This window comes from Stegodyphus dumicola, chromosome 3 (genome assembly GCF_044657685.1).
Source record: "Stegodyphus dumicola isolate Sdum_Otavi_A_Nest chromosome 3, ASM4465768v1".
In the NCBI taxonomy this organism is placed as follows: domain Eukaryota; kingdom Metazoa; phylum Arthropoda; class Arachnida; order Araneae; family Eresidae; genus Stegodyphus; species Stegodyphus dumicola.
In genome coordinates this window covers 93,269,153-93,284,029 of record NC_140770.1, presented here as the reverse complement: position 1 = coordinate 93,284,029, position 14,877 = coordinate 93,269,153, and the positions used below count along the sequence as shown (strand labels likewise).

The 14,877-nt window shown below is 34.9% G+C and overlaps 1 protein-coding gene across 1 annotated transcript in view; it reads left to right on the top strand.

Moving 5' to 3' along the window:
• Window positions 1-14,877, top strand: part of LOC118190480 (dual specificity protein phosphatase 22-like) — a 70,085-nt gene that overhangs the window by 41,287 nt on the left and 13,921 nt on the right. The window contains exon 4 of the mRNA XM_035361199.2: window positions 6,107-6,278. Within this exon, the coding sequence (XP_035217090.1) occupies window positions 6,107-6,278 (172 nt within the window). The remainder of the gene's footprint in view (window positions 1-6,106; window positions 6,279-14,877) is intronic.

The window sequence follows — 14,877 nt, the reverse complement described above, 5'->3', positions numbered from 1 at the left end:
CTTTTTCGCTAATGATTGTTAATCAGCTTTTGTATGGAAAAGTTATTTTTATACGAACTGTTAAATGTTTAATTCGAGGAAATTGTTTCCCAGATGCAAAGCCCGGCCCACAAGCCGCCGTGTAGTAAAATTGATGAACACTGGAATTTTGGTCAGGGGTTTAAACCCCGGCGAACAGCCTGGCTGCAGAGACTTTTTCCTTGTTTTCTCCGTGTGTAACACGGAGCAATTCCCAGTTAACGAGCAATTTCCCTTCAAAGAAATATCCGCGAGGCATTGCCTCGCTCTGGCGAATATCACTGGGTGCGACGCCGTAATCAAAAGCCATACCCCCCCCCGAAAAAAAATGCAAAGCCCACCAGCTACTAAATTGTTAAGGCAATTAAATACTGGTAGTTATGTTCATGTTCAAATCCTAACGAATGGGCTTTCTGTTCGAGGGTTTTTATGGTTTTTCCTATGTGTAGTGCAAAGGTGAGTCAGTTTTCTATATAAAATCCTTTCCACAGGCATTCCTTTTCAATAAATAGCCGTATTGTATTTTTCAATATTCAGATAACTTATTCCAATTTAACCAGTTGTAGAGCACAGATTAAGGTTTCTGATGATTCAAAATGCTTTTAATCTTTATACTGTCTGTTGTGGCATCAGACCTTGTAACATCTTACATATCTGAAAGTGCATAATTTTCATCATGATATTCATTTGTCGTACAAACTAATTTTCTTGTTGACTCTCCCTGGATCTAGACACATAATTCGCCATAACGTTAAAAGATCTGTAATAATGATTTATTTGCTTTCGCGAAGAATATATAGCACTTCATGTAATCCGAGTTCCTAGGATTATAAAATTGAACTTTGGGAGGATTAAATAAGTAATAAATCATAGTTCGTTCATAATCGCATTTGTTTCTTCTTAGAAATAACAAACACTTCTTAAGATGAATTGTATATATCCTCGTGTGACAATAAAAATAAAAGGAAAATAATTTCCCTGATTATGCTTACGTAATTTTCTCACGGTAATATATAGCAAAGATTTTGTTTACTTAATTAAGGCAAAACACCCGAGGGCTATTTGCCTGAGAGAAGGAATGACTTCATGGAGGACTTTCTGAAGAAAATTGACTCATATTTATGTTACTCATGGGAAAAACCACGAAAATGCCCATGCAGCCAGCCCGTTGGCCTGGAACAGAACCAAGGTCGAATTACCAGCGTTCAGCAACTTTAATGCTCAGTCGGCTGGTAGCAAAGGAACTCTGAAATGCTCGTAAAATCTACTCAATTTTTTAATAATAATTTATTGTACTAGTTAATAATTGGATTTGTTTTATACACAAATGACAGGAATAAAAACTGATGTCGTCGTTAATCCGAATTTCGGATTAGCTTAAATTGTGTGTTCAAAACGTGGTTTTTACATTCGCGAAAATCGTGTTTTGGGAGACATTTTAGGCTTAAAGTTCGAAATGTAGAGAAAAAATTTAGATAGCAATATGGCAGCATGGAGTTTCTCGCCAAAAATGTTTGGCGAGAAATTTGGCGACTTGAGGGCGCATATCAGAGTAGTTCCAACATTTCTTCACTTAAGCAAATATATTTTGATTGCTTGGCCATAATCTTAATAATTATAATAATTATTGTTTTTATTATTTTTTCAAGTTTTCTTGTAGGGTCATGCATTATTATTTAATAATGCGTTAATCAGTGGTAATAATAAAAGCATCGGTGAATAATTTTTGTTTATCACTTTTGTGAAAATCTGTAAAATAATTTTTTTAAAATTTTATATGTCACATATAATATAATTTTTTTGTGAAATCTTTTAATTAGAATAAATCTCAGTTTGGAGAAATTTTAATAACATAAATTTAGCGATTAATACTGAATTTATGTTATTAAAATTTCTCCAAACTGAGATTTATTTAGTATTTATCACTAAATTTAACATAAATTTAATGATTAATACTAATGTTTAATTTAATGATTTATTTAAATTATTTAATTTAAATTTAGTGATTAATACTAAATTTATGTTATTATTACAAAATGTTAAACTCTGTGAAAAATTTCTGCATTTATGATATATGGTCAAATGATTGCGTTTTGTTCCCTTAATGACTTTCACACAATGACTTTTAAAGATCTGCCCTTTGAAACTGAGCTGGAATCCAAGATCTAGTCATTTTCCACCGAGAATGTTACACCCTCGGTATCGGAGCCAATAGCTAATTTCAGAATAAAATTCTTGCAGTTGTCTATTTTTATTAAGGGGCTACCTTTATTTCTTATTGGGACCTAAAGGACTGTGAAAACATGCCCTCATTACGCCACTAAATCCGATATTATTAATTTTGAACGCTATTCTACTTAAAGGTACTGTGCAGATATTAGCAGAATGTCGCATCTTTATGAACTGATTACTTCTTCACTATTTAAGCAAGAAATGAGTAAGGTCTCTTATTATATTCACATATGGATTGACATAATTTTGCAATGACTACGGTCCAGCTGACCAGCTGAGATTTTAGCATGTCGGCTGTTGAATGGCACCTTTGTTTAGCTTCTTAATGTTGATGAAAACACTCCGGAAGACACATCCGTTCTCGTTTACTGTTTTTCTCCTTTAGGTTTTCGGGAGAACTTTCTGCTTGACAGCATGCCACAAAGACATTATATACTTACGAATATATGCCTTTTCCGGGATTTGAATTAGGACACAGAGCTATAATAGCCCGCTTCGCTACCGTTTTTTACTTGTTTTTAAAAGAATCAAGAAAACTCTTTTACATCTCAATCTTTATACCTTACAGCCAAAAAACGAAGCTCTGAATTGAAATCTACTTAAAATAAAATTAGCGGTTTATATATTACTTCCACTTTCCAGGTTTTACATTTTATGTGTTGTATTTTAATATTATTGTCCTGCTTATGCAAAAATTTTGCCTCAACTTTCTTTTCTTATTTCATGGCAAAGGTAATGAATCATTGCTTTGTATATGTGGGCATATTTTTTTTAAGCTCGTAAGTGCTGAGAGAGAGCTTCGTGCACTAAAACATTTTTTAAATTGTGTTTCAAAATGCTATTTCTTTTCGTGCTTTTGGAAAATAGTAGTAGAATTTTATATTCTAACAAAAGCATTTTATCAGTCTATTCTTCCGAAACGATGTTTCATGATTGCTATGCCTATTAATTCCCAATTTCTCCAAAGTTCCGTTTCGAAGATAAGAATTTAATATTTCATTTTATGATTCATTTAGAATTGCTTCTGCGAACCATTCTTGAAATGTATAGCAATCAATCACTTTTAGCAATAAAATTGGTTTTTTGTTCCCATTTCATCTTAGAATTAAATTGTATGCTTTTTTAGTTGTATATAAAACTAAATATATACTAGTGTCCTACTCGTGCATGTATATTTTGTTCGTGCAGCTATAGTTATACGTTTGTTGTAAAATTTTGTTACATGCATTGTAAGGATCCTAAGTTTTACTAACGCTTATTTTATTTTAAAACTGTACTATCACTTCTTATTTTCTACTTCCGGCCAGAATTAACTGCTTTAACTTGTTTATGCAAATTGTTTTGCTAACGCCCAAGTACTTAAGTTGTGGCTTTTTGCCAAGCGGGAGAGAGGAGGAGTTTTAGGAAGCAAGCCGCTTGCCACTGTAGTTTTACGAGTTTTCACTCGGTTGCTAGTTGCCTTTAAGGCCACAGGTTTAGCCCTCTTGATATTTGCAGATGTATTGTAGTTTCAGCAGCTCGGCATACTACATACGTACATTTTTAAAATAAAGGCCAGTCTTAGTGCTAGGCATTTGTATACTAATTCAAAGTTAGCTTTTAGTTAGAGTCTTAGTTAGTAGTTTTTATATTCTTACGTTCAGACCACAAGTGGTTGGTCTCTGTATTCCGAAGTTCGGAAGATCCTGTAAAAGATAGAAAATAAAGGGTTTCGTATACCCTTCCTGCTTGTGTTGTCTACTTCACACCTTCTTGAACCTAGCTTGAGTAAGCTCCCTGTTCCTATTCAGGATCATTCATGTTTCCAAAGCAAATCAAAAGAAACACAAGTCCTGACAGCATAAGCAGTGCGATAGAATCAGCAATCACCATCTTCTAGATGATATAAATATGTAATCTTTAGTAGACACGAGGTAAGATAACTCCAAGTTCACTTACGAAGACATTTCAGTGTTACACCTAGTGTCATCTGCAATTTATTGAAATACTTTTAAGAGTTAAAGATTTATATATAGATAGTTTGGGCAAACATTTCGAAGAGCCACGCTGTCAAATGACAGAGCTTTTGCTCTTTCAGCCAAGTAACGGGTAGCAGTCGTTTCTGAAATCTTAATTGTCAAGCATTTCTGTTTCTCTAAGGCTTCATGAGATGGAGCGTTTGTTTAGAAAACCTTCTGCCTGCGTCCTGCTTGTTCCTTGGCTCAAGAAAATGCATCTGGCACACTGCAAAGAACCATTAGTCTTAAAACTCAGTGAGCCTGAGCTCTTTTCAGTAAAGAATCTAGATTGAGCTTAGAGATTGATTTTCGAACGTCTTTATCTGAAGAGACATGGATCCGATACCATTCCTCCTCTATTAAGAAAAGGGACCATTAAAGGTTTAGCAACGTCATAGTCTTAGCAGATACCATGTTAGATTGTGGCATGCCACTTCACATGTTTGACTACACAAGCCTACTACTCCACAAATCATGGCTACTCAGAAATGTGCAAAAGAGATCTGGAATCTTACTTGCAGCTTTATTGAAGAGCTGTTTTGGTGGTCAGTTTCTCTTTCTGGACGACAACCTCATCCAGATAGACAAGATTACTTCAAAGGAACGATATTCAACAGCCTGATTGAACAACCAGATATCTAGACCCAAGACCATTATCAAGCTTATCGAATAAGCTTCTCGTATTTTCTACCTGATGATAGGAACTTGAGCGAATTCTCTTTATTGCCCGTTATATGACTGAGGACACCTGTTCGCAGTCTAAACCCTAATTCACATACGTAGCCGTTATAGCTTGAAAGTGCTACAGGTTTTCTTATAAAGGCGGGACGGAACTTTTTCGGTTTCAAAATGTTCTATTTTGCATTATAATGAGTTTTGTTTGAAAGAAAAAATAAACAAATCTAGTAGGATTTTAGAAAGGCAGTAATCTTAACAGTCCAGAATGACATACAAACGCCGTTATTACTTTAATAGATCTTAATAAAGATAGTTATTTTCTGGCTAAGCGGACGGATAAGAGAGCAAACAACGATAACACTGTGAGTTTTGTCCTTTATCGTAGCAATGCAGTTATGCCTTGTATCATCTTATTAGACCTTTTAAACTTATTTTGCTTTATTCCCCTAAGTAACTCGACATATTGAGGTATATTTTAATATTGATTGCTGATAACAGAGACAATAAAGTTATTACCCAAATTTTAACTATTCCAATAAAAATAGCACACATTTCGAAATCTGTAAATTGCATGAAATATCTTCTTGTAGTTGATTATAGCGTTTGTTGTAAGTTCAAAGTTATCTTTCTTGATCTAAGATTAAAGTAAGGTTAGTAAGTTTAGTAAGTTAATTTATACAAATTAAACAGACCGCTTGACACTGGGGAGTTCATTAAGGCTTTAAGCTTTACAGGAACGAGTTATCTGTGTAAAAATATCTGTAAATTCTTTGCATTCAAAAAAGAAAGGATTCAGACGTTTCCTTAGAAAGCCTTCTATTAAAACAGTCTTCCCAAGAAAGGTATTTATTGAATGCTTTTGGTATATTCATTTGCCTTTTACCATTATTCCTCACAATTAATATTCCAACTTGTCTCTAAATTGCAACTATTTTAAATTATTTGCGAACAATGAAGAATAACGTTTTAATATTTGAAACTCTTGAAGTAATTTAGATGTATAGGTGTATTTTGACACAAACTGAACAGTATTACATCTATGTTCTTTCCTTAAAATATGCATAAAGATGAATAATGATTCAGAAAATAATGCTGAATAGTTGCATTTTAAGTAGATTTAAGCGGAGCCAGTTAATGTAGAATATTTCTGAAGCATAAAAAAACTATGCTTTTCTTTATAGCCTTGCAGGTGTCTCTCGCAGCGCTACGATAGCGGCCGCCTATATTATGTCTGTAACAAGCCTATCATGTAAAGATGCACTCAAAGTAGTTCGAGGTGCGAGAAACATCGCCAATCCCAATTACGGGTTCCATTCCCAGCTCAAAGAATTTGAAGCCTATCTTCTAACGACGGTGAGTTTCTTTCTTTCTTGAATAACAAAATTTGCACACAAAATATTTAAATATCGTCTTTAAGATGCACTAAAATTTCATTGTCATATTCGACTTTATTTTCTTAACATGTAATATAAAATTTAATTTTTTAACTTAATGTTGAACATAAAATCTGAAGAATATGGCATATAATTTCATACAACTAAGTCAAAACAGTTTAATAGTCTACGAAATCTAATAGTTAGATTTATTAGGCTGTACTAATATACTCCTTAGTAATAGATTCTCTAGTACAATGCACATGAATTTTAGCAAGTGAACCAAATTTCATTTAAAATTAAATCACTAAACGAAAAGGTCCAAAATACATATTTAAATATTTAACTACCTATGTTTTAATTTATATTTATGCTGGTAAAGAGTTCAAATGCTGTTTACTAAGGATTGATGGTTTCGGCAAGGAATCTATAAGTAAATGGTACACGCATATACTACAGAAATTTACAAAAATGTAAAGATGCAGCTCATTTAACATCGTCTCGGTAAAATCATTAATTTTAAATTATACAGATATATGAATGTTTTTATTTATATTTCAGCTTAAGAGTATTATTTTCTTAGTTTTAGTTTTAACTGTCGAAAATATTTCTCATGGTCTGTTGAAAATATCTCCATTCACTTTAATTCGGAAAAGCGAATTCTGCCGTATATCGATAAAATTCTTATTTGAGGTTTGGTTCACATTATCAGAATATCTTCATTTGTACTTTCGGTATTTAGAAATGATAAATCAAGATTTATTAAAGATCCAGTTCCAAAACAAACCAAGACTGGCTCCAAGGTTAATGTTGATGTCTGCTGTTAGGGCAACAGGCAAAAGCTGATGGACTGGCTAGTATTGATCGAGGGAGTGTCCGTTACACTATTGAATCTTTATTTGGAAACATGCCTAAATCTGATTTTTTGCTCCTTTTCTGGAGGTGCTTGAATAACTAAACATTCTTTTCGTGCTGTTCTGATTTCTGCACGAACGTTTATTTCTTAGCCCGTAACTGAGTAATAAATTTCTATCGTTTGCGAACCACAATAATCTTTATATTTTTGAACTCCATTGAAAACTCTATCACGAATCAATTAGCGAAGCGAATAGTATTAAATGTTAATGAAAGAAAATGGTATAAAATGAAAGAAATGTTTAAATCAGCTGATACTTGACACAAAGGAAAGGTTACCAGTTCGTGTGAAAACATATAAAAATTATTCATATTCTGTTTATGTTAAAATTATTCAAATATGTCAGTGTGTCACAAATGAATCTACATCTATAACGTGTTATGTGTAATAATAGTTTGAAATGATGTGACATGTAAAGTAGATGAAGATTAGTATAGCAGCAATGTTTTCTTCATAATGAATAGTCATGTATACTTTATCAATACATTTGCTTTTAGACATAGCATTACTTTGCCGTAAAAATGAAGATGCAGTAGTGGTATATTTGACAGAGTTTAAGCATAGTAAACAATAATATATAAAAAGGTATTAATGGGCATTTATGTAGGAGACACGGTAGTTACTTGGCATTTTCTGACATACATTTCATATCGCTTATCTGGCAGTGAAAGGAGGAAGCAGCAAAATATGTGTTTAGGAAAAAAAGACAAACATTAGAATAGGGACGTATCCGTTAACAATTTTGAAAATGAATGTAGGTTTCTCACTAGAGGTTGTTATTATTAAATTATATTACTCACAGCGAAAGATATCAGCTTTTATGGCATTGAGTTGAAATTTAGAATCTTTGATATTAATATAAGACTCTTAATGTGTTTCACATGAGCAATAGACTGTTTCAAAAGTTTAATAAAAAGAAGGTTCTATTATGTCAAACCGTAGTGTATCAAAATATCAAACTCTCGTGTATCAAAACTCTAGTGTATCAAACTTTCATCCATACAAAACGGGGTATGAAAGAAAATGTGTTTGAGGAAACTTAATACTAGAATACAATCTATTTTATTAGAAATTTAGTTTTAAAATTTAGAAATTTCTGTAGCTCATGACATTTCACTGGTATTCTCGAAATCACAAGAAAGTCTTATTCCTAATAATTTCTTATAGAAACAGATGAAAAGAAGAGCTGTGATAATTTTTAGACGTCTTTTTATGGGAATCTAATTATTTGTTTTGGTTTGCTTCTGCATTAAAAAGAACTTTACAACAAAATTTTTTACAATGATAATGATTAAAATGTTCTTTATTAATAACTAAATGTATAACAGAACAGTAATAACTTTTAGGACGGACTGCCCTAAAAAACTTTTAATTTAATTACATAAATCTTTAATTAGGATGTGCATAGATTTGTAGAAATTCGTACTCGAATTTAAAGGAATTTTCAATTTTATGCAACTAAATTTTACTACTATTTCTTAAATATTTAAAATTAATAATACCACTAATAAAAATGGTTTCGTGTCTGTCCCAATAACTTTTGTAACTAGTTTTGTATATTTTTAAATCGTAATAGCATTAGTAGAAATATGTTCATCGTTATAACTACATTTTGTTTATCTGTTACGGCAATAAAATATAGGATATTTGTTATTAAAGAGTTTCTGCAGGAGGTATCTGAATGTACCTTTAATTTTATGTAATATAATGCTTTAGTAATCATTTATTTAGAAAATAATTTTCTGAGTCGAAAGCAAGCATTTCGTGATTATTTATATTATTTCAAGGTTAACATTAATTATTTCATCGAACATGAATATACTCCTTAGTAATAGATCTAATAATTTGGAAATAAAATTTCTTTTTGGTGGTTAGCTTCCAATCTTTAATGAAAACCGAAACTTTAAAATGGAAGTCAGTGCCAATAATAGCGACGAGTGAAGAAACATTAGTCCTCTAATGGAAAACCCAGATATAGGATCATCATAAGGTTAGAAAAGAATTCTGCACTGTGTGCGGGTAATCTACTTTTGATTTCTCATTTTCCTCTTTTTTTAAACTTCTGTTGATATTAAATATTATGATAAGGATTGATATTTAATGTCGCATCATGAATACTGGGTGGCACCTCTTTTCTAGTTAAGGTAAAACTCTCAGATCTAAATTTTGTGTTTACGCATATAATGAAACGAAACTCTGGAAACTATTAAGCTTTTGTAAAACAAAATATGTTCTCCCTGTCTATAATGAAACTTTATAACTGCAATAGGGAATGTATTCATAGTTTTGATTCTGGTCTAGTAACGAAAAGGTTCTCTATTTATTGCATGAAATAGTCAGAAACAAAACGAAAATGTTATACTTAATAATAAAATATATTTCGCCTTTACGTTTTATTTGCCCACTGCTTAAAAAGCAGCATTATTTTCGTTCACGCATTTAACAAAGCACAACGTTTTCTGCATAAAAATATTGTTGTAGCTTGATAACTTTCGACTAAAAGATGAGGAATAGGAGACATTTCAATTAACATGGCTAGTGTGCTGGTATTTTTTGAAATGGAAACCCAAATTTCTGTGGCTTCATCATTTGTGTCTTTTATTCCAGCGTTTTAGGCATTTTTAATCAAAGACCTCCCATACCTCAGCTTCATTTGACTTTTGGTTGATTTGACTTGTGTGAAGTCATAATATCTGACTCTGATAAGGTAGTTTAGTGTATTTCAAGTAAAAATTGTCACGCTCAACACATGCTGAGTTTATGCTTGTGTTTGATAGCCAGGCGATACAGCCTCATGTAAAGATATTCTTTTCATGTAATTGGATAGTGTTGATCTTGGCACACCACATTCAGCTGATTGTGGGTGAACTTCTGTGACAGCAGCTCAGATCGCTTACTGAAGAAAATTTGTTAGGATACAGAAACTCGTCGTAGCCGGTTGGAAAGAGCTCGACAGATTTAAGGGTGGACGCTGGGCAGGTGGCTGGTGGCGTGGCTTCGGTTGTGTCGTCGTTGTCAGCCTGTTCTCCTGGTTTTGAGGTTTTTGAGATCCGAATGGACCCGATTTTGTCCGCCTCCTTCGTTTGCAGGAGAACTGGGATTAGAACGCAGCAGGTGTTCGATGATGGCGCGGGGCTAGAGCTGTCTCGACGTCAATCGCTACGTCGTGCCCGTGGGGGTGCTGAACGGCTAACGGCGAGTAGATCGGGTGCTCACCCAACCCGTCTTGAAACACAGACAAAAGAGTCTAACATGTGCTCGATTCAATAGGTCTTGACCATGCCCAGATGCGCAATGAAAGCAAAGGGCGAAAACACGCCGTTTGAGTTGGGATCTTGGGACTTTCCAATGTTCAAGGAGCACCAACGACTCGTTCTGTCTAATTTATCTCGGTTGGGGGGGACTATGAGCGTACACGTTGGGACCTGAAAGATGCTGAACTATGCCCGGACAGAACGAGGCCAGAGGAAACTTTCTAAGATTCATGCTCCAAAGTTGTACCAATTTTTCCTTATCAAATAAATATCTCTGTTTGAATGTCAGCAGATTTGCTAAAGGTTATAAACTGAATTGAGTGAGATTTGAGTTCTTCGGGTTTCTAAATTCTTCATTGACCTTATGAATGTAAAAAAAAAAATTAAATGGTTTTGTTTTCAAATATTCAGTCACAGTAGTTGCGGAATTAATTTACGTTTACTACTAGAATTATCATTAGCAGGTGAGAAAAAGCAGCAACATATAAACATGTGCATGAAGTCATGCAAGTATAAAAAATCAAGAAAAAAACTAATGCAAAGCAGTGAAAACATTTGTCTCTTCACAGTTAAATGTAAGATAAGAAATTCATCTGCATTCCAGTTTGAATGCAATTTATGCAAAAAATGATAGAAATGCAAATTAATAGTTTTAGGAAATGAACAGCGTGGCATTTAAATAATGTGGGTCTTTATTTTAAAATTCCTGTAAACCTGGAAGTTAAACACTGAGTCTATTGTTACGAATTTGGTATTTAAAAAGCAAATGTTAGTTGAATTATAAATTAAATGGTTTTATTTCTCGCGCAGTGCAGCGCGTGACGAATATTAAAAGAAAGCTAAGCCGGAAAATTGAAAATACAAGAGCGCGTGCATTAAATAAATAAATAACTCTTTTTCATTTCGAGAAAGTACTGGAAAATTCTAGCGCGTGATTTTAAAATGTTATAAAAGGAGGAAAACATCTCAGTTCGTAGTAGTTGCTTAGTTTGTTGTTGTTTAGAAAACTACTGTTGTTGATTGTAGCGAATTCGCGGATTAGCGTTCTTTAGCTGTTTTGAATTACGTTCTATTGGACATTTGAGTAGTTAAAAGAAAACTACTGTGAGATATTGTAATACTGCGTGATAATTTGAGAAAATTTAAGCATTTTTGTTGTGATAATAATAAATTTTTGTTCATTTTTCATCGGACTTGTGCATTCATTTAGTAACGAATCCGTACGCACGCAACAATTTTTGGTGTCAGAAGTGGGATTTGAATGCCAATAACAAGAGCGATGGAAGAGCAGTTAAGGCAATTGATAACAGCCTTTGCCTTGTTTAAAGAAGAAATTAAAGAAGAGATGAAATCTAGCCAAGGAAAGATGGAAGGGGCCATCAACTCTGTTAAGGACGAAATGAAAGCCGTTCAAGCTAGTCAAGAAAAGATTGAAGCAGGTCAAGAAGAAATGAAAAGAGAGATTACCTGCATAATAGAAAATAAATTTGAAGCTATGGAAGGCAGAATTGACACAGTTGAAAATAAAGTTGGACTAATTGAAGAAAGAGTTTCTTCGGTGAAAGAAGAAATAGAAGAAAGAGTTTCTTCTGTAAAAGAACATATAGAAGGGAGAGTTTCTGCTGTGGAGGAACGAATTGAAGGAAGAGTTTGTGCCGTCCAACACCAAATCGAACAACAAATTGATGAGAGAGTTTCTGAAGTTGCCAAAGAAATGGATACTTTAAAGAAATTCGTAGCGTCGGCAGGGAGCAGGAGTGATGATTTTAAATTCTTACCAATGCCTGCTCGTCCACCTCTGAAGCTATCCACATATGATGGGAAGACCTCCTGGCAGGTGTATAAGACACAATTTTCTATCGTGGCGGATGCGAATGGATGGGATTCCCAAGCTAAGGCCTGTCATCTCGCCGCTTCTCTAAGAGCCGACGCAGCGGATATCCTTCAGACTCTTCCCGAAAACAAAAGGTTAGATTTCGAAGCTCTGTCCGGCGCCTTGGAGTTGCGCTTTGGGGAGAAGTGTTTAAAAGACTACAGCAGGCTCCAATTAAAATCTCGTCAACAGAAGCCTACCGAAACACTTCAGGAGCTCGCCACGGATGTTGAAAGGCTGTCCCACCTCGCCTTTTCGGAGTGCCCGACAGAAACAAGAGAAATCCTGTCGCTGCAATATTTCATCGACGGCATCCGAGATCCTGAAATACAGAAAGCTCTTCGAATGGCAGATGTAAAGGACATGAAAAGCGCTCTGTTGTACGCCATGAAGTTCGAGGCAGCCCAGCAAGCAACTAGTAGAGATCGCTACCCAATTAGAGCTGTGCGAGTCCATGAGCCAGTGGATCAACTGATGGCTCGTTTAGATGATTTAGCCAGACAAGTCGACGCTTTGATACGGAGTAGGAGGGAGAAGAAAGTGGCTCTAAGGTGTTGGAGATGTGGTAGTGAAGGTCACCTAAGACGGAATTGCAGAGCACCCCAGGGTACGGAATATAAAGCAGATGATTTTACCAGACAAGTCAGTGGCTTGAGACGGAACATATGTGAAAAGAAACTAAATCTAAAATGCTGGAACTGCGGAGTTGAAGGCCACATACGAAGAAATTGCAGAACATCCCGAGGTACGGAAAATAAGACCATTTCCCAGCAACGACGCAGTAAACGAATTAGTGACCATATCGAGGAACGGAGGTTGTCAGATAATGAAAAACCTTGTTTTAAAGCGCTTAAAATTTATACAGTGAGTGGCAACAGTAATGGAATGTCCATTAATGGGAATATCGATGGAGTTCCTTGCGATATGATCATTGACACAGGAGCTAATGTTACCATCATTAGGAAAGATTTAGCTGAACAGTTTAAAGACAAACTTATTTGGACGCCATCCTGTGTTACCCTTCAGACTGCGTCTGGTGACAAGATCGACATAACTGGGAAGTTAAACGTAAACATCACGTTTGGAAATGCCACCTACCATCACACGGCTTATGTGGCGGATATCACAGATCCATGCATACTCGGATTGGACTTTTTAAGGAAATACAATTTTTCCTTAGACTTCAAAAACAACAAACTGCTTTCAGCATCTGGTGACATGACTATCCATCCTCAGAAGAGATCCTCACTTGGAAATGCCGACGCCTTGTCCGAAAGACCCAGCTCGGGAAGCCGCCGAAATCATACCGGGGTCGAAAAGAAACGCAAGACTACCATCTATTCTCCATCTCAGAAGCTCTCCGGTCGAGACCTTCGTCTGCCTTGTGACCACGTGTTTGATCGCCATACGGATGCGCCTTCATCGCCTGAGGAACACATCCAAGACGCCCAGGCCCGGTTTGAGGGGATGCACCGTTCTGCACGAAAGTGAGTCAACTTGGCGACGGAGAAAATGAAGACCAGATGCGACACAAGAGCTACTAGACATAGATCCAACAAAGGAGACAAGGTGTGGTTGTGGAACCCGATTCAACGAAAAGGACTGAGTCCTAAATTACAGTCACCTTCGGATGGTCCATATACAGCGCTGAACACGAATGACGTCGTGGTTCGGATCCGTGAGTCTTCGAACTCTTACGACAGGTTAGCTCGTTACTATGGCCATAGTACATAATGTAAATAATTGTAAATAGTATTAGACCATGGTCCTTTTTGTTTTTAAATGTGTATTTGATTTGATTTGTATTTAGTTTTTGATTTGTATTTAGTATTTGTTTTATATTTAGTATTTGATAGCATTTGATTTGTTCAAGTTAGTTATTGCATTTATTGTTCATGTTGTTTGATATTGTAATGTAATGTTTATGCCTCAGTTGCATTTATGCCACAGTTGTAAGTTTAGCTTCCTATCCAGGGATTGTACTGCCCGGGACGTGCAGTCCTTGGGAAGGGGGCAGTGTTACGAATTTGGTATTTAAAAAGCAAATGTTAGTTCAATTATAAATTAAATGGTTTTATTTCTCGCGCAGTGCAGCGCGTGACGAATATTAAAAGAAAGCTAAGCCGGAAAATTGAAAATACAAGAGCGCGTGCATTAAATAAATAAATAACTCTTTTTCATTTCGAGAAAGTACTGGAAAATTCTAGCGCGTGATTTTAAAATGTTATAAAAGGAGGAAAACATCTCAGTTCGTAGTAGTTGCTTAGTTTGTTGTTGTTTAGAAAACTACTGTTGTTGATTGTAGCGAATTCGCGGATTAGCGTTCTTTAGCTGTTTTGAATTACGTTCTATTGGACATTTGAGTAGTTAAAAGAAAACTACTGTGAGATATTGTAATACTGCGTGATAATTTGAGAAAATTTAAGCATTTTTGTTGTGATAATAATAAATTTTTGTTCATTTTTCATCGGACTTGTGCATTCATTTAGTAACGAATCCGTACGCACGCAACAATATTAATGGCATGTTCTTACAT